General features: G+C 38.1%; 1 protein-coding gene across 50 annotated transcripts in view; it reads left to right on the top strand.

The window, feature by feature from the left end:
- The window catches only part of LOC5578934 (calcium-activated potassium channel slowpoke), a 226,985-nt gene extending 214,025 nt beyond the window's left edge, over positions 1–12,960 (top strand). For 40 of the 50 annotated variants that reach the window (XM_021837453.1, XM_021837454.1, XM_021837463.1 and 37 more), the window contains 8 exons: positions 1,816–1,881; positions 2,284–2,458; positions 2,523–2,747; positions 2,816–3,095; positions 3,168–3,304; positions 3,366–3,508; positions 11,639–11,858; positions 11,929–12,960. In XM_021837453.1, the coding sequence (XP_021693145.1) occupies positions 1,816–1,881; positions 2,284–2,458; positions 2,523–2,747; positions 2,816–3,095; positions 3,168–3,304; positions 3,366–3,508; positions 11,639–11,858; positions 11,929–12,066 (1,384 nt within the window). In that variant the 3' untranslated portion in view covers positions 12,067–12,960. The remainder of the gene's footprint in view (positions 1–1,815; positions 1,882–2,283; positions 2,459–2,522; positions 2,748–2,815; positions 3,096–3,167; positions 3,305–3,365; positions 3,509–11,638; positions 11,859–11,928) is intronic. The other 10 variants (XM_021837496.1, XM_021837501.1, XM_021837502.1 and 7 more) reach the window with 1 other exon arrangement.
- The last annotated feature ends 8,205 nt before the right edge of the window (positions 12,961–21,165 follow it).

Genomic DNA, 21,165 nt, shown 5'->3' with positions numbered 1-21,165 from the left:
CTTGCATGGTTTTAAACATTGGCTTATTATAGTCTTAAGAAGTAAGTTTGACACATTTCCGATTTCAAATAATTGCAAAACCAACCCAAATGTATTGAGGTGTCTTAAAAGAAGCTGTTTTCCGAGCTTTATGACGGAATAGAAATGTCCATATAACTCATTGGATTTGAACCGTAAAATTTTCTATTTCTAGTCTGACTTGAAGCCACTAACCTGTAGATTGCTTCAAATAATAATAGGACATTTGGATTCACCTCTTTAAGGTTTTAGAGATACACACTAAAAAAATCTCAATTTTCACAGTGACACATTGGCAAGATCTGACTTAATGAACCATGACACAAATTGAAATCTGATTCAATTTTACGTCATATGTTAATAAACGCGATTATTAACTTTGTCAAATCAGCATTGGAAATTTTCCGACACATTTTTGCAATATTCAAATGCTGAACTCATCTTTGAGGCATAAATCTTGTAAATTTACTAGAACGGTGACACAACCACGTTAGCTCCGGTGATCTCAAACGTCATCCATGTTTTGCAGTCATACAAAATGGAAATGATTACATTCCTCATAATCGAATTATTTTTCCTAGCTGCCATCGGAACAACAGAACTCAACAATATCGTAAGATGGAAGCATCGAACACAGAAACAAATATTCATTGGGACTACCACCGAATGAAATGGAATTGTGACAATCAAGGGATGGGTGTTTAGATGGCAGTATATTGTCTTGGTGTATAGTGATCTGGAAGCCGGAAATATAGACATGCGATATTGTTCCACTCGCTATACACATGATATTTAGTGTGGAAGTTATGCGATGTTTTCGCAAAGGTATTCCCTATACAGTTTCACTATATCGGATCGGAAGAAATATCGACGTTCCATTGTTTTTTTCCTGCTAGGATATCAAAGATTATTGATTGAGGTTATGTTGACAACGAAAATACGTATACGTGTAAAATTATAAGAACGAATTTTTACCGAGTAATTTTACAAATCTGTTTGATGTGGCCTCGTGTAGAAATAAGTTCAACCCTAATTTTGTGTCATTTGACTAGCTTTAATATGTCGGTCTTATATGACACAAAATTACACGATTTTTTTCGAAGTGTGTAACACATCTCCAGTATGACTAGCGGCCCTCAAGAAAAACGTCTCCGAAAAATTTAAATTTGCCTATCTCAATAACAGGCAATAATTTCGAAATTGTTTAAGGTTGTATTTTGTGTTAACGTATAGATGTATTATAAAAGGTACATGGACATTGATTTTTCATTGTTTTCAATGCGAGATCATCTTTCCAATATTTTGCTGTTCGGATAATTTGCGGACACCCTTTAATGTGTTAAAAATAGTAATGTGTTAAAAATATTTGCTTCTCCTTGTAGATATTGTTCAAAATTTCAAGTTAATCAATCAAAATCTCGAGAATGATTAGTTAAAACACACTGAGAGTTTTCAATAAATTTTAGGGTGTACCAACTCAGCACAGTTTTGCTCATAGATTGTAGCATTCGATTGATATTATTGAAATTTCCTGTTGATTGTAGAATGCTCATGAAACACACAATTTAGTTTGCTGATCCCTAAATCGTTAAATAGGTGTTTAAACTAGCAGGACGTTGCCAATTGTAATAAAAATGTGAAACAATTCTAATGCAGAGTACAGTATCCGGAATCACAGTTAGAACGGCACTGAAAATAATGAGAATATTTAACAATATTATTTTCTTATACTATCAAAATCACGTCCCGATCAACAAAAAACTTGTAATAAAATTCCTGTTACCATTGTCCTTGCAGGCCTCCGGAAACCGAACCGAGTCCTTACGCGGGCTATCAGCTAGCATACGAAGTGAAAAAGCTCATGTAGGAAATGAGAATAATGTTTCATTAAAGTTTACTTTTCTTGGTTTTCTTCTTTTCCTCCCATCTTTGACATGTAGAAACACCTTGCAGTGCTTGATTTTATAGTTTATCTTTTGCAAACGTAATAATCTTCTTTGAAGTTATTGGTTGAGCTACTTGCGAGAATTGTTCCCTTTTATCCCATTCACTAGGTTAGAGAAACCCCTCCAGAGACTTTTATTAGTTAATGGAATCAGTTTTTAGTTCGTCCAAGGTTTAAAACAGCTTCTGATCAGCTACTCGTAGTACCCAGTTGAATTTGGTTGTCGTTACCTTTGAGTTGAGCATGTATTCCCCCTTCCCTGGCTTGGTTGGATTGTCGAGTGGAGTGTATTGAACTGGATCTATGTGTTTCCAACTTAGGCCTACGAGTCGAGGAAGCGGGTCGGGTGCACAAAATCAGAACGGCGTGACGCTGCAGGCGGGAATCGCCGACGACCAGTCCAAGGATTTCGACTTCGAGAAAACGGAGATGAAGTACGACTCGACCGGTATGTTCCACTGGAGTCCTGCGAAGAGCTTAGAAGAGTGCATACTGGTGAGTTTCTCGGTGCTTTTTTTTTCGGAGTAAAAGGTGTTAATTTGTGATTTTTTCTACGCAGGATCGGAATCAAGCGGCCATGACGGTACTGAACGGGCACGTCGTTGTGTGTCTGTTCGCCGATCCGGACTCGCCGCTGATAGGATTAAGAAACCTCGTGATGCCACTACGTGCTTCAAACTTCCACTATCATGAGCTGAAACACGTCGTGATCGTGGGTTCCGTTGAATACATTCGACGCGAATGGAAGATGCTGCAAAACCTGCCCAAAATATCCGTACTGAATGTAAGTGTCCACCAAACTGGACGTCACACGGTGGACAATATCTAGATTAATCGATGATCTATTCACAGGGATCCCCACTGAGCAGAGCAGACCTCCGAGCGGTCAACGTAAACCTTTGTGATATGTGTTGTATTCTATCGGCGAAAGTTCCTAGCAATGACGATCCGACGTTAGCCGATAAGGAAGCCATCCTTGCCTCACTCAACATTAAAGCAATGACGTTCGACGACACAATAGGAGTGCTGAGTCAGCGTGGCTCCGAGCAGGATAATCTCACCCCGGTCGGGAGTCCGATCGTGCTGCAGCGACGCGGTTCGGTCTACGGTGCCAATGTGCCAATGATAACGGGTAGGTTCGACGTGCTTTCGGGGAGAATAGGCTGCAATCGTAATAATCCTCCCAATCTCTCTAACCTTGCAGAATTAGTCAACGATAGCAACGTGCAGTTTCTGGATCAGGACGACGACGACGATCCGGACACTGAGCTGTACCTAACGCAACCGTTTGCCTGCGGTACAGCGTTCGCTGTGAGTGTGCTAGATTCCCTCATGTCAACGGTAAGCAGTAGATGGACGTTTTGTTACTGTGAGATTCATTTACAATAAAAAATTGTTTTAGACATACTTCAATCAAAACGCCTTAACACTGATTCGGTCGCTCATCACGGGAGGTGCGACACCGGAGCTGGAACTGATTTTGGCCGAAGGTGCTGGCCTGAGAGGTGGCTACAGCACGCCGGAGAGTCTCAGCAATCGCGACAGGTAAGTCAACTATTGACGGAATCCCAAGATCTAAGAGAAGCACTGATTTTTCGTCGTACTTATGAGCTATGTGTACACATATTCTTTCTGATGACGGAAGTTTTGATACTACCCAATACAAAATATCAGAATCATTATCTGATTATCGCTACATATTTTTTGAACATTGGAATGTAACTTCGCACACCATTCGTTTTGGGAATTCCTGGTCAACTAACTGGGAACTCTATATTGATTTGGTTGTGACCAAATTTCGTGAATACTCTTCATCCATTGAAAATCCAAGATAATGCCGTTGATACTACTACAATTCCGGATAAAATTCCGATCTTACGACTACTAGACTCAGGAAATAATGTAAAAGGAATTGCGACAAACGCCGTTCAACTGGATCAGAGTCATTCAAGTCGATTCACAAGGCTAAGAAGAAGGCTCTTCGATCTGCTAAACGTTTCGGCTGGAAAATCCTTTTCACAAATGTTTCCAGTTTGAGTAAAGTCAGGCTGAACAAGATCCTTGCCAAATCGAAGGATTTCCATGTGAACGAAATTCGCTTATCTAATGATGACTTTACCTCTTCAGACGAAGAAATCTTAGAATGTTTATTCAATACACATTTCCTAGGATGTGTGGACATAGCATCTATGGATGAACTAAATGTTTTTTCATGTAGTTACGAGTCTCTGGCTTCGGCTCGCAGTATCGTAACTACTGAATCGATTCAATGGGCATTTGATAGTTTTGCTCCTTTAAAATATCCAGATGCAGATGAGATTTATCCTGTTCTGCTCAAGAAGGGATTTGAGTTTATCAAACATGTTTATTTTATTTCTTCATTAGTATCATTCCAAACATTACATTCATTTCTTATATCTAGGTGTTCTGTGTTATTAGACAACACTATCATTCTAATTTGGTGAAACAAATTTAAGATTTTATTAACATTTTGTTAACAACATATTACATTTCATTTGCCGTAGCAGTTCAGATTTTTTACTGGTGAGTTGATTTCACCTGCTTATAAGAGAAAAAAAACGTTTAAAACATATAACGCATTAATCGTGGCAATAGAAGATTGCAACGATTTTTGCCTGAAATTATTAATGATTTTATTTGACATTTGTTCCAATGTTACAATATTGGATATTCTATGTAACTCATTGGTACTATACCAGGGAGAAAGCTTCAGAATCATTTTCAAAATTTTATTTTGAATTCTCTGCAGAGCTTTCTTCCTGGTATTACAACAGCTAGTTCATATTGGTACAGCATACAACATGGCTGGCCTGAAAATTTGTTTGAATATCAAAAGCTTGTTCTTAAGACAAAGTTTTGATTTTTATTAATAAGGGGATAGAGACATTTTACAAGACGGGGTTGGTGGGCTGATGGCTACCGCTTCTGCTTCATATGCAGAAGGTCATGGGTTCAATCCCAGGCCCGTCCCTTTCCTCGTACTTTGTAGTTGTATATCTCTCACTTGCTTCTATCTTCCATTCTAAATATATCACACTCAAACTATTCGTTCATAGCAAACGCTAGAACCAGAGACGGACAAGAAACCGTTTCCCTAACGCTTCCATTCTTCCACGCGCATGCCTTTCCTTACGCCTGATACATAGGCAGTCTGCTAACCACAAAAAAAAAGCAAACCTCTCTGCCATGCCTTTCCCCCAATCCATACACTCCCGCATGAACTGACGTGGATGCAGTGGAATATACGGTCTACGTGGGAGTCAGTTCAATGCCCCCCAATCCATACACTCCCCCTTCCCCTCATTGGTCTGCATTCTGACGTGGCAGGTGCCATTGTTGCCTGAAAAAAGAAGATCACCAGCACTTATACACTGAGGATGCCTGTTAGTCCCAAGCAGTCATTCGGTTGGTTCCTTGTGTAAGTGCAGCTGATCTGGCGATACTGGAGTGCATCCACGGGCGGCCAATCAAGCTCAAGCTCAAGCTCAATAAGGGGATAGAGACATTTTACATATTTATTACATATGGCTTGAATGCCCTCAATGTGATTTTTGAAAGTAAAATTCTTATCTAGCATGAGCCCTAGATACTTAACTTCATCTGACCAATTTATTGGAACCCCTCTCATCGTGACAACATGTCTACTTGAAGGTTCCAAATAAAGAGCTTCTGGTTTATGTGGGAATATTATTAGTTGAGTTTTGGAAGCATTAGGAGAAATCTTCCATTTTTGCAAGTATGAAGAAAAAATATCCAAACTTTTTTGTAATCGACTACAGATGACACGTAGGCTCCGTCCTTTGGCGGAGAGGCATGTGTCATCCGCAAATATTTTTGAAATCCCTGAGGTAACTCAGGTAAGTCAGATGTGAAAATATTGTATAATATTGGTCCCAAAATGCTGCCTTGAGGAACACCAGCTCTTACAGGAAGTCTTTCAGATTTGGAGTTCTGATAAATAACCTGAAGTGTACGATTTGACAGATAACTTTGAATGATGCTAACAATGTGTGTTGGAAAATTAAAGTTTTTTCATTTTACGATCAAACCTTCGTGCCAAACACTGTCGAATGCTTTTTCTATGTCTAGAAGAGCAAGGCCAGTAGAATAGCCTTCAGATTTGTTGGAACGGATCAAATTTGTTACACGTAAAAGTTGATGAGTGGTCGAATGTCCATGGCGGAATCCGAACTGTTCATTGGCAAAAATGAAATTTTCGTTGATGTGGGCCATCATTCTGTTCAAAATAACCTTTTCAAAAAGTTTACTGATGGAGGAAATCAAACTGATTGGACGATAGCTAGAAGCTACTGCAGGATTTTTGTCTGGTTTTAAAATTTGAACAACCTTAGCATTTTTCCATTTGTCAGGAAAATATGCTAATTGAAAACATTTGTTAAACATATTAACTAAAAATGATAAGCTACTTTCTGGAAATTTCTTAATGTTGATGTAGGAAATTCAATCATCACCAGGAGCTTTCATATTTTTGATTTTTTTAATAATAGTTCTCACTTCTTCCAAATCAGTCTCCCAGGCATTTTCGAAAACGTTCTCTTGATTGAGAATATTTTCGGAGTAATTTCCAAAAGGGCTTAGAGCCAGGGTCCAATTGAGAAATCTCATTTTCAAAATTTTTGTTTCTTAATTGTGCAAAACGTTTTTTTGATTTCTTTCTGCAAATCCTGCCATATAATTTTCATAGATCATCGTCTATAATCACGGATTCAAATTTTACTTCACATTTTGGAATTGCAGTGCTTCTGGCATCAACAATGGAATTTGTTAAAGTTTCAAGAGCATTGTCAATATCATGCTTTGTTTGTAAAGGAATATTAACATTATGATAAGAGTCAATAAATGTTTCATATATATTCCAGTCGGCTCGAAAATAATTGAAAGTGGAGCTGATAGGATTGAGAATCGCTTCATGGGATATTTGAAATGTAACAGGGACATGATCAGAATCAAAATCAGCATGAGTAATCAGTTGACTGCAAAGATGACTAGAGTCGATTAAGACCAAATCAATCGTAGATGGATTTCTAGAAGAGGAAAAACATGTAGGGCTATCAGGGTATTGAATTGAGAAATATCCTGAAGAGCACTCATCAAATAAAATTCTGCCGTTGGAATTACTTTGAGAATTATTCCATGACCGATGTTTGGCATTAAAGTCACCAATGACAAAAAATTTTGACTTATTGCGAGTCAATTTTCGCAAGTCAGTTTAGGGCAAATTAACTTGCTGTCCAGAGCATTGAAAAGACAAATAGCCAGCTATGAAAGTATATTTACCAAGTTGTGTTTCAACTGAAACACCTAAAGTTTCAAAAACTTCAGTTTCAAATGACGAAAACAGTTGATGTTTTATACGCCTATGAATGATGATTGCAACACCTCCACATGCTCCATTAAGTCGATCATTACGATAAACAAAAAAGTTAGGATCTCTTTTGAGTTTAGATCCAGGTTTCAAATACGTTTCAGTAATAACTGCTATATGCACGTTATTAGCAGTAAAAAAATTAAACAGCTCGTCCTCTTTACCATTCAGGGAACGAGCATTCCAATTTAAAATATTTAAATTATTATTTGGATCTATTAGAAAAACGTAATCCAATAACAATTTGATTTGTAAATTTTACACCTACTTGGACTGCTTCAGTCATAGTGGTGGCTTTGAACATTGCATCAACCATTAGATTCAATTGTTCAGTTAGAAAATTGAAATCAGAGGCATACATGTCACTTGAAGTGGGTGCATTATCTGATGATTTCCCATTATAATTTTCGGTACACGAAGAAGCGGAGTAGGAGTTACCTGTGGCGGTAGGGTTTTTTTTTCATTTGATTTGAAACAAGTGTACTCATAGTACGAAAAGGGGAAGAGTTCAAATTACCTGCTACGATATCGGCAAAGGATTTTCCGTGGGTAGATACATTCGAAATTGAAAGATTCGAACGGCTACCCGACGGATTAAAATTAGTTTGTGAATGAGCATGATTATGATCTTCCTGATGGGTATGATTCATGATCAAACGATCGTTAACTGAAAAATGAGCATTGTTCGATACTCTACCAGGCAAATTCCGGAAACGACCGTTATCGTAACGGATATTATCTTTCATCTGCCTGGCACGAGCCTCGACGACTCTCTTGCGCGAAGGTCAATCCCAAAACTTGGACGTATGATTGCCCTTGCAATTGGCGCATATGAACTTATCGGTATCTTCCTTCACTGGACAGGCATTCTTGGCGGGAGAAGAACCTCCGCAAATCATGCATTTAGCCTCCATGTGTTTTTGTACCATGACCCCACTTTTGGCAAAGACGGCACTGAGTGGGGCTCTGGTAATTTCCACCAGGTTTCTGGAAATGTTCCCACGTCACACGGACATCCAACATAAGTTTTGCTTTTTCTAAAGCTTTAATATTATTTAGTTCTTTTTTGTTTAAGTGAACTAAATAATATTCTTGAGAAAGCCCTTTCCGAACAATGCCAGATTGGGTTCTCTTTTTCATAATGATTACTTGAACTGGGGAAAATCCAAGTTAATCATTTATTCCATTTTTGATCTCTTCAGGTGACTTATAGTCACTTGAGAGACCTTTCAAGACGACTTTGAACAAACAGTCAGTTTTGTCGTCATAAGAAAAAAATGTGCTTCTTCTCTTCAAGATGTTTGAGAAGAAGTTCGCGATATTTAAGAGTTTCCGGCAAAACGCGACAGTCTCCTTTCTTTGCGATTTGGAAGGAAACCTTGATTCCCCTAATGGAGTTCAAGATCTCCTGCCTAAATTCCCCAAGTTCGGAACAACTGACCACTATAGGCGGCACTCTTTGCTTCCTCACTTGAATCAAAGAGCCTGGGCTAGAGGCTGCTTCGATTTGGTGTTCGGAAAATTTGTCTAGAGCATCAAACTGATTGCTCATTTAGATACAATTATTCATTTCACCCTTGGAAGAAAGTTCGCATTCCGGGGAAACGTCCTTTCTTTCATTCTTGCCACGTTTAGTGACAGTTTTAAATCCCACTTTTTTGGAAGGAAGTTGTGAATTCAGAGATTATCCCCTTCCTTTTATTTGTAGTTGCAACCATGTTTAGTGAAAAAAACGAAAGAAGACGTGACCTCCTAAGAGGTTTTTCCCTAGACGGTGTCCAAGAAGGATTACCACCGCTAGCTTTCGCCAACGGGTCCAATGAAAAATCGAAGGCACGGGTCTAAACAAGGATCGTAAAGGGATTAATAGTAGATAAAATAGTACTGAAAAGTACTGTTTTAGTAGCACTGAAAAGTACCGTTTTTAATTTTAGCACTGAAAAGTACTGTTTTATTGCTTTAGGTAGTTTTTAAAAAAATTCCAAGAGCAGAGAGAATCCGTGTATGCACAGCACGAAGGTACGATGCGCCCTGATTAAGGAAGATGTTCAATGCTTCAACCAAAGAGGTACCAGAGAAGTCCGCAACGCGTTTAAAGAGACAACGTGATGAAGTGATCTTCCACCTGACGCATAGGTTCGGGCACGCAGAATCTCCTGAGTGCCCTAGTGGTGCTGATGGAACGTTGTAGATGGAAACGGCAACAGCAGACCCGCTTCTTTCGAGAGACAACGAGCCATCTAGAGAAATCTGTAGAGTGCAATAAGATGAGCAAGCCAAGATACGCAGGGTTATGAATGGGAGTATCTTGACAGACGAACACCTGAATGGTACAAAGAGCATAGTCAATATTAGAGCATTTGCCCAAAAGCACACGTAGCTCTCTCTAGATAACAGGAACAGCCACGGTTTTGCTTTCTGTTTACTTAATTCTTATGTTAACATTGCGATGTTTCGCCAAACGCAGTAGTTTCTTTCCTGAGGCATTTGCCGCGTGGAATTTGAAGCAAATGCGCGTTTTACAGAATTTTTAAACAGCAACGCGGTGTATCATATCCAGCAGTCAATAAGGATTACGGCAACGGAGGAAATGTCTATGAGAGTATTGCGGACGATTTAAACCAACCAAACCCCAAGTTAAAGGAGGGTGTTTAAAAATACCACTCACCAGCTCAAGAACAATACGATATCGGAACTTTACTCATAATGATTAATTCGGAGAGGCTGGTCATTTGTCTATATTGGTTGATAATCACAATCTGGAAAACAGAACAGCTCCTGAAGGTGACAATTTGAGAGCTCCCTAGCGGATGATATGGACATTGTCGACTAAACGTTTGAAAATGTGGTAGACAAGTACACCTGCCTGAAACGGTAGATCGCAAATGGTACTTGCTAGTTGGTGGAGTAGGTGATCGATGGGTTCGTCTTTGGATCTTTGCCTATGGCTGATAATGATGTTATCCGTGAAAGACCATGGCACATCATTTGTGGAAGTTAGGCCTACTATTCTGCCCATAAAAGCATAACTGTCCCATATGGATTTTCGAACCAACACCTTTTTTCGTCGTAACATCCATGTTTTAATATGTATTTTACTATGCACATAAAAAATTACACACTTTGTTTGAAAATATTGTGGAAAAATATAAAGTTAGTACAGTCCCATATTGAAAAATAAAGGCATAACAGCCTCTATATGAACTTTCAACCGAAATAGCATTTGCGAAACATGAATTGTATTCAAGTTTATATTTTTTGATGATCAATAGAAGCAAAATGAGTTACCTGTGAGGTTGTGCTGAATGAATATGGCACGTAGAAATGGACTAGAAAATCATGAACATTTGTATGAGAAGTCAAACTTCAAACTTTGAGCGGTGTTTTCTCAATGCCTACTTTATCAATATGGGACAGTTATGCCTTTATGGGCAGTATTGGCTCTAGATGAATTTTCCGTCGGAAAAAAATTGTCCAAATGTACCATGTACAAACGACAGATAATCCTCTACGGTCATGAAACTTAAACTACGATCGAGGAGGTCATCTCTTGGAATTTTTGAACGCCAATTGTTCACGACGATCTTTGGTGGTATGTAAAAGAACAGTCTATGGTCAACGAGCTTGCCTTACTCTTCAGCAAACCCCACATCCAGAATGTGGTCAAAACTGGAAGGAAAAGAAGGGGCTAGGCGTGTTGCAAGAATGCCGGGCAGCAGCCCCGCAAACTGGTGTTCGCTTCAATTTCAGTTAGTACAAGAATGCGCAATAAGTTAGATGAGATAATTTATCAACGAGTTGGAGAGTAGAGAGATTTGGCCACGAACCGAGCATGGTGGTGTGAAATTTTTAAATCAGTGTTATCTGTTTAAATGTTTCCTAAACAAATAAATTGATGAAGAAGTCAATGTATTGCTTGAAATGATGCCGAAAAAAATATAAAAGGGATTAAAAGTTAAGGTGAAACATCTCGGAACCCAAAGATGGCCGGCACAATGGCCGACTTGTGCCCCTACTCACGTTTTCAAAGGCATTAAACTGGAGAAATAGCTGGCAAACGTTTCCGATCTTCTTATTTTGAGCTTTCTGCTAGTGCACAAAGCAAAAATAAAAAGTTCACTGTTGTTGGATGCTTTCTTCGCGAGATTTCTGCCTTTGAAGTTTTAGTGCAATCTTAGAAGTTGATTCCAAACTGTTTCACCTTAAACATTTATGAGATTGTTACATAATTGAAACTATAACCATCCACCTTCGATTCTTTATTCCAGATGTCGCGTCGGTCAGATCTCCCTCTACGACGGCCCGCTGGCTCAGTTCGGTGAAGCCGGCAAATACGGGGACCTGTTCGTGGCAGCGCTCAAGTCCTACGGCATGCTGTGCATAGGACTGTACCGATTTAGAGACACCAGTTCGAGTTGTGACGCCAGCAGTAAACGATACGTAATCACCAATCCACCGGACGACTTTTCGCTGCTACCAACCGATCAGGTCAGTTGAAGATTGGACGAATAATGTACATTTAGTAGCAATTTTTTTACTTGGAATTTCGTTCCCGCAGGTCTTCGTGCTGATGCAGTTCGATCCGGGCCTGGAGTACAAACCGGCCACGGTCCGTGGCCCGGCCGGAGGTCGCAACCAGAATAGCCAGCAGACCGGAGTCGGTGGCGGAGGCTCGAACAAAGACGACAACTCTTGACTATTGCTGTGTAGCGCCTTGACCGATGGTCCCTATTCCTACATATGAACAAAAGAAACCGATTTTATGTACCAGATCGCGCAATATATCAAGCATATGTTTCGTAAGTTTGTCAAATTGTTTTCCAAAAACCGTTAGGGCAAACCGGCTATCTTGCTGGTTTCGCTCGGTTGAGTGTTCGTTTGCTAGTTTTAATTTAATGGGTTTTTACTTGGTTTTCAATCTTATGAATAGGATACAGTATTGGAGACGAATGCTAAATCGAATCAAAGCTGCTAGCTTCTACCAATTAGTTTCAAACCGGTATATGTTGCGCAATCTAGTATATAAAAGGGACAACGGACTGGAGGGAAGATTGTGTTCTAGTCATTAAAACATGAATGAGTCGAATCCCGAAAGTCTGACCTTAAATTCAACGCCCTCGAAGATTAAGATCCACACCTAGGGCCGAAAAACATGTTCATATGTGAGAAAAGAAAAACTTTGCTTCCCACACCATTCCGCGTTTGGAGATGAAAGAGTGAGATTAACGAACCGAAGATGTGAACTAAATAGAACAGATCACCCAGCTGTTGCAGCATGTTTCGATCCCTGATTAGTTGTGATTTAACAGTGATTAGTTCCTAAAACAGATACGTATATGTAAGTCACTAGGGGAGCCAATATAGGAAAAACACACAGACACCTAAACAGACAAACACACACTACCGTGAACCATTACCGTTAGGCAGGAGTACAATAGGTAGGCGAGATTTATCACAATTCTTTTCCAGATATGCCATCCATTAGAGTGTGAACATAATTGTAGGATTTACGAATTCAACCGGATAGCGGTTGATTTTCTACTCTAGGGACAGTTGAGCAAAACATGAGCATAAACATGTCGCAAATTTTTGCAAGGGCTTTTATTTTAACAGTCCAAATTACTAACACTAAACCCTGTGCTTGAAAGAAAGTCATCTGCCCAACGGGGATCTAAGAATTTCTCCGACATCACCTACAAAGAAATTCTTATAATATATCTAAGGATTTTTTTTCGGAAACTTCTACAAAATATTATAGTAGTTTCCTATAGCGCTCTCTTGCAATTCCTATACTGCCGTGAATCGCAAGTCAGCTCCATATGTAAAAAGTAGGCATTGAGAAAATGGCCTGTGAAGTTTCCAAACTCGTTTTCCATATAAATATTTAAAAAATTCCAGAGAATCGGAACATGTTCATATCTTAATGAAACTTTCACAATTTTCTTTTCACTACGATATCTTTCCGAGAAAAATATAAATATGACCCAAACACGATTGATTTTTGTATGACACGGTTCGGAAATCTGTAGTGGGACTGATATGCGATTACATTTCATTATAGGACATTTTGACTTGCTGTTTTTTCCGTTTTTTTCTGAACAAACCATATTATCTCATTAGTGTAGCTAAAAGAGCATTGGAAGGTATGTTGAAAACTGAACTCAACTCATTTTTGACCAAAATGCAGATGGGACTGACTTGCAGTATAGGAGTATAGGCAGCATAACTTCGAAAAATTTGAGGAAGTCATCCGATGACTTCTACCTTCATTTTACCAACTATTCCTTATAGATTCATGCAGGAATTTCTTGCGTTTGGAAGTAAAGGAGTATTTTGTACATTTTACACTGAAACCTCAAACACGTGTTTCTATAATACTCTGCTAGTTAATTCTCGGATATGGTCTTAAAATATTTGAATATTTGAAGGAAACCTAAGGAAAACATAGGAATAATCTCAAGGGGGCCTCTTTACAAAGCCAACATATTTTAGATATACCTTGCTATAATTTCTGGAAGACATCAACATACGATACTTGGAAGAGGAATTTTTGTGTAAATTCTTCGATTATTTTCCAGATATAATGCTTCTATTTGTGGAAAATAGAACACAAAAATTCCTCTTCCAAGTATTGTATTTATAAAATATTACAAAGACAAACTCTAGTGATGAAAATTTAATAATACGAAATTTTCACCACTAGAGTTTGTCCTTGTTATATTTTTATCAGCTACAAATTTTATATGACATGATTCTTAAGAAAAATGTCAACCTTGGTGAAAACATCTTTGTTTTCATTAATTTGGTCTTATTTTGACAATAACTCGATAATAGTAGGCTGTGGAACTTTGATGTCTTAGAGAGAGTTGTTCATTTTATCAAAATGAACAACTTTGCCAAACATGGCGAGTCTATGGAATGTCACAGTAATAAGTCAGATTGTGGTGCCACCAATTCGTACGATTTACGAACTATCCGTCTATGTCAGTAGTGGTGCTCGTTGTTACAAAATTTGTTGCCGTAGATGCCAAATGCTGAAAATGCTTCGTTACCGAGTTAATAATTTTGTCCCGCCAGATTGCGCCCCTTGCCCATAGTGCTCTGGTGTTGTTTGGGAAGGGACGCGGAAAACAAAATAGGGTAGGTGTACCAGTTATGGACATAGTGGTTCCCTATTTCGCCATACGTGATGACTTTAATGTCTTCAAATTTTGAAAACTTTTGTTTGTTGTAGTAGTTAGATTTAAGATGTATCTTAATATTAAAACATTCAAAAAGATTTCAAATTGAAAAGTTATCAAAATTTCACATATGGCCAAATAGGGAACCACTATGGCCATAACTGGTACACTTTCCCTATACCTAAAATTTGAGTTTAAATCCAAGCGGCGTGACAACATCTCAAAAACCGGAAGAAAAAACATTTTTTCTTACTTGAGTAAACGAAACATGTTTGAAAATTGAGAAAACATGTGTTTCTTACCTAAATTTAAGCATTTGGAACTTAAATTGAGACAGAGCGCTATTCAATCCTGAATCAGTATTAGAGTAATTTGGGGAAATATAGAATTTCCGGTTTAAATTCCAAAAGGAATCAATCAAAATAATTTCTTGATAAATGTTTCGAAAACTGCGGTCATGACTTTTCTAAAAATAGAACATCTTGGAAATTATTTCTAACGGAAGTCGTTGGAGCGTTAAAGGCTTTCGTTAGAAATAACTTCCAAGATGTCTTCTCTGATGATACCTGTTATGTCTTTATAGCAGATCATATGAAGTAATCACTGAGGAAGGAATGGCTAGAGATGTCCTTAAAATATTAGCCATGAATTCTAGAAGAAATTCTTGACAATTATCCGGTGATAGTTTTGAAGGTATTATAAACGGATGAATTTTTGGAGAAATCCTTGAACAATTCAGGTAGAAATAATGTTAGCAGTTCATGAAGGAATTCTTGAAAAAAATCCTGCAAATTTAATTCAAGTGTGTAGTTCTAAATGTTTTTTTAGACACTCTCTTCATGAATCTCTATAAGGATTCCTGGTAAGCATGGGAAATACTCACTCTTGTGTTCCCCTCATGCACTGACACACGAACTCAAGAGCGAGGTTGCCATTTCTCCAACAAAGCTGAGTGTTTCAATTTTAAATACGCATTCTACTTCGTCGTGCGACAAATTAGGCAAAACTGGCAACTTTCCGATTTTGTTCGTGTTTGAATGCTGACGAGCGCTCACTGAATTGCGAATCCGTTCATTAGGCTGAATGCATGTTAAAAGCGTGAGGCTTTTGATTTTGAGTTTATCTCAATCGTTTACGATTTGTCGAGATTGCGCTCACCCTAGTAGCGTTCGGCTGTCAATGCACATTCGGTGGCAACAGATACCTACGTTGCTATTTTTATCGGTAGCGTTCAGAATCTTCAGATGAGTGAGTGAATTTTGCCATGCTTGATCTCGGGACGTGTCTTTGGAGGAACTCCTGGTTAGTTTTTTTAAAGTTATTCAAAAACTCGCGGAAGAATTTGTTGGAAACTCTTGGTAAACAGAGAGATTACTGAAGAAACGTTTAGAGAATTTCATCTCTTGGTGTATTTTTAAAGGATTCCTGAACGAATACCCAAAAAAAATCTTGATTAGAGTTGCTGGCAACATCTCTGTTAGCCACATTATATGTAAGATCCATAATGGACTCCACGAATGGACACTTACTTGTCAGCTTCTAGGCCTAGACTGATGCCTAAAGCTTCGGTGTTATTAGAGTTGAAGGACCCTCCAGGGCCATTATATATCTTGTTGATGACCAAAGAACACAAATTTTACATTAACTCAGCCAATTTACTCCCCTAGAGACTTGAGTATACGGATTATGTAAGGCGTGTTGATCCAGCATCCTCAAAAATTGTATTGTGGACAAATTAGAGGAATACCTATAAGTAAATGAAAACCGAAAATAGTACCATACCATTTAATTCCGCTAATGTTTGATTCTTTGACAGATACGCGTATTTCGACCTCATTGGCCTTACAGTTGAGGTCAAAATACGTGTATCTGTCAAAGGATATAAACTCTAGTGGATTGAATGATATACATAGTAAAAAATTCGGCTCTTATTTACCTCAAGAGCATTTGGGTCGACAATGGTTCCAGTTGAGTAAGGCCTACAAAATATACATTTAGTAGCAACAGTCGCTGTTTGAGTCTAGTCGAGCGGACTTCAGGTCGACAGTGACTCCAGACGTTCGACTCTACTTAATAATATTTGAAATAGGTTCCATGATGACGTCTTGTTTGTACTTCATGACAATCAAAGTGGATTTCAATAAGGTCTGGCATCAATGCCAGAATTGGAACAGTGACAAACAGTCATTTCCATGCAAACCCGCGTTCAAATTGAGCAGGAAACCTGTCAAAATTGGAACATGATGTCACTCTTGTTTGCAGGCACTCTAATGACAATGAAATCCAACACGGAAAAATCTTAGCTTGTCACCTTGCATACACGGAAAACACCAGATTGGTGCCTGATGTAGGCGAGAAAATGCAGTTTGGATGCCGGATCGATCGACCGTTTAGCCTTCAATTCGTTCTTGATTATACATTTTGTTGTTACAATACCAGAGATATCACCCTGCAAGGGAATCATCATCAATCCAACGGCGGATAGTATGGGATGCGAAGATATCTGCCAGCCTCGACTGCCCACGTTCTTCAAAATCAAGAACTGTTTGAACTGATTCGTATTCAATTGGAGTCATTCATCTAACATCGATCCAAACCGAAGAGGGCAGTCAGAGTGCAAAAAGGGAACCCATAACAAGGATGCTACACTGAAGAAAAATTGAGAATGAAAACAAACAAAAATGTAAGCTATCAGATGATCAGAAGAAAATCTGTCGGAGGTTGACGATTAGCCTGTGTACATAATAAAAATATGAATATTCAGATACAAATAACGCTGCTTACATTTGAATGTTTACCGGTTTTCGCGAAAGTAAACATTTCCTAGATAAACAAAAGAGAAATAAAAGATTAAATAGTTTATCGCAGATTTAGTGCCGTGATTTTTATAGGACAGAAACTGAATCTAAAAAAACTACGCTAAAACCATGTTGTACAATACGAAGTAAATAGCAACACAAATAACTAAAACAGAAAAGCAAACAAACCTAGGCTAATGTGTCCATCTCGAAGCAAATCTACTTAGACTAGCGGCATTTTTTTATATACATTGAGCTAGAATCGGAAGGATGTTCGGAAGGGACAGCGGTCATCTTGATATTCCGACGCTTAGGTATGCTGTTGCGCTTTGAGTTCGGTTTTCAGTTGGCCGAACTTTCGCCATAAACGTGTGTAACTGTATGCGCGCCGAACGAAGAGAAAAAAAAAAACACAAAAATATTGTAAACATAAACAAATCCACTGTAGAAACGATACGCGAGCTTTTATAATGAAACATAAAATGCGATCATCATTTGCGGCAAAATCATTCACGTATAATCCATTTGAACCATTTATAAATCTAAACAACTAAAACAGAACAGTTCTCAATATCGTGTAAAGGATTGTGTAAAAATAGTGGTAAGCTGTGAGCTGTTATGCATTGAAAGTGACATTTGAGAGCAATGGCGTTTTCGTGGAACTCCTTTAGGTTACATTGATTAGTAGCCTTTGTTTCATTTCATTCAGTGTCACGCAATGGATCGATGCACGAGTTCATTATGTGACGTTTGAGCGGTGCCGTGTTATTTATGTGACCATGGCAACGAGTGAATTCGGCACCGCTCAAACTTCAACATAGTGAACCCGTGCATTTGTCCATAGTCAAACTTACAATCATTCTTGGCAGATCTTTCTTTGTTCTTATCATTTGATGCTTCATCAAGGTAGGCATGTCAAATTTTAGATTTATTTTTGACACATCAGATCAACTGTGAAAGCCATACGTATTGCATCGTTTAAAAAAAACTCTAAATGTAAACGTAAACTAATCGAAGAATTTCAACAACAAAAAAACATTGCAGTAGATAGAGCCTTGTTAGTGAAAAGAGTAGTTAACACGTGATAAAATTCAAATGCAAACTCTATATCATTTTTCGATTGCTCACTGATACGAAACAGTGCACATTGAGGAAAAATGTACCCAAAATGGCATGTGACTGATTACGGTTCTCCAATATCTATGTATTTCATGGTACAAAACGTCAAGCGATCGAATTGTGACAGTTTCTATTACGAAAATGTAAGCAAGTCCCCAAGACCCAACTGGTTGCAATTTACGAAATATACTTTTCCCGGTGTAGTAGAATATGTGTAATAAGATGCAGCACACTTCATTCAGTGTAAGTGACTGAAAGAGCACATTTTGTCACATGTTACCTAAAAAGTGAGTTTTTTAATTATTGAATTTGAGGATTTTTTTTTTTTCAAACTGATTCCAATAGTTCACATTCTTTTCTGACAGTTCAGTTGATTCTGACTGAACATTGTATTGACAAACGACAATATCCACATATGCCGGTCACTAGAGAGCCCATTTCACCCCACTTTTCCCTAGAAATGTAACTTTTTTTGGAATTAAGTGCAGTTGACGTATTCCATGTCAAATCGGTCAGTATTTGAACCATCTTCAAGTGGCAGTTAATCTAGCATATATTACGGTATGTTAGAAAATTGCCTATGAGTTTTTGCATACAATTTATTTGAAGAAATCTTGTTCCGAAACTGTTGATTTTAGAGAAAAATATTCTATGGAGAATTTGTAAAATAATCCATATAATAAAACAAAGCACACTTCGTTAAATGTCAATGACTGAAAAATCTCGATTTTCCTCCATTTTGCCTTCAAAATTTTGATTTCTTTCTGTCCTAGAGCATTTACAACTAAATAGGGCAGTTCAAATATTTCTATGTAGGAAATAATAATTCATTTTAGGCTACTATAATCTAATCAATTAAAACAAAAGTATTAGAAAATAATGTTTTTAGAACAAAACAGGGCAAATTGGCTTGTTTGGGGGTATCCACTTCCTTACATCTTCTGCATCTACGTTAAAAATAGAACTAGAATCCAAAGCTTCACAATTTTCCGTGACCTGGAAATATTTTGAAAACACGTTCGAAATTAGTATGGAAATCACTTTTGAATCACCCCTTGGCAATTTTAACGTCGGAACAAACTGTCATTATGTAAATTGAAATGTCATTGAGTCGACGGATTGAAATCTTTTTTAATCATTTAGAATATCAACATTTAGATATTGAAGTGCAATAAAATCGTGGCACACTTAGACAAATGTGCTCTTTCAATCAAGCTACAAAAAACTGTTAATTTTGCTTCACTTAACAACCCAATTGGGACCTTCTAGCCAAAGACACCCTTTCTGGTAGGGTTCAGTCGATTTGACGTTTGGTTTGGGTCTTTTCAATAGGCCTTTTCATGTGACAGATCCGTCTATGCATTTGTTTACATCGGTGGAGGACCGGTGCTAACACGAGCCTGTCATTTCCATAGAAGAACTGTCAAAGTGCATCCCGATCAGCTGATTTGAGACGTCATGTGAATAGGCCTAAAGGCCGTTTCACGAGACGTCTCAAATCAGCTGATTCGGAAAATCTTTGACAGTTCTTCTATGGAAATACCGGCTATATCATATTTAAACTTTAATTTATAGGTCCAAACATGAACCTTGATACTTTTGATCATGTTTGACGTTCACTTAGTAGTTAAAAACGCCATAGGGTGATGTGCTAGTATCCATCGTATTAAGCATTGATCAGTGAGAACTGCAATTTTCCCAGTATTGCAGTGAATGATGCTGACACAAACCGATGCCAAACAATTCTTTCTCAAAACGGCTTTAGCATTGTACAATAACATTTTGATAAATCTTGATCTGTTTTTGGGAATAATGCAAAGAAAATGCATCTTATCGTATTCTCAGTCTGTCGTATCGTTTTCAACTCCGTCGCAATCAGCTTCCAGATTCGTCTCACAACTTACGGCTCACTGTGTGTATTGAATGATTAAAACACAACATATCAAAGCTATAATAAAATGTTTTACTAGAATATATAGATCTACTGGCATCTCCCTCCATTCCTTCAGCATGATGGAATATACTAATTTCCTTTAAAATTCATTTTTCGTTATCAAAATTCAGCCCAAACATATGAACACAATTCCTTTTGACCGTACAATTATGGCATTTGCTCACAGTACAGCGAAAACAACACAATCAAAGAAACCGTATTTTTAAATCAAGCGTCGCGCACACATTGATGCGCACAAGCTTTTTTTTTCTCAGTACGACGGATTAAACTTTGTTTACATTCTCAATTATACGCGGCGGTTGAGGAAATTTCGTAAAATTTGGTGATTTATTGAAGTTTTACGGCGTGGGATTGGAATGTAATCCTTCAGTGAAGAAGTACGAAGGTTTTTCATAGTGAAAATAAGTGCCCGGCGAAGTAAGGCACCCACGGGGGCGGGAAGAAACTTGTGTTGGAAAGTGGTGTGGCTCAGTCGATCGCTAAGCATTTCTCTCAAATCGTGTTCGTCCATGCGATTTCGGTGAAAAAGTGCAAAGTGGATAGTTGAACTGAAGTTATTTACCGAAATACAGTAGTTTTATTGCATTTTTGGTGTACAAGTGTACAAACCATAAAAGCTTTCACAAAGTTACACTTGGATAATGAATCTATGTTGCAGGTAAGTTTGAATATCCGCCGTAGTGGAACATTTAAAGTTTGATACGACGAATAGTAGCGCTTACAACGAAGAAGAACAAAACCCT

Source organism: Aedes aegypti, chromosome 1 (assembly GCF_002204515.2).
Source record: "Aedes aegypti strain LVP_AGWG chromosome 1, AaegL5.0 Primary Assembly, whole genome shotgun sequence".
NCBI classification, from domain to species: domain Eukaryota; kingdom Metazoa; phylum Arthropoda; class Insecta; order Diptera; family Culicidae; genus Aedes; species Aedes aegypti.
The sequence above is the reverse complement of the archived record's forward strand: the minus strand, read 5'-3'. Positions and strand labels throughout refer to the sequence as shown.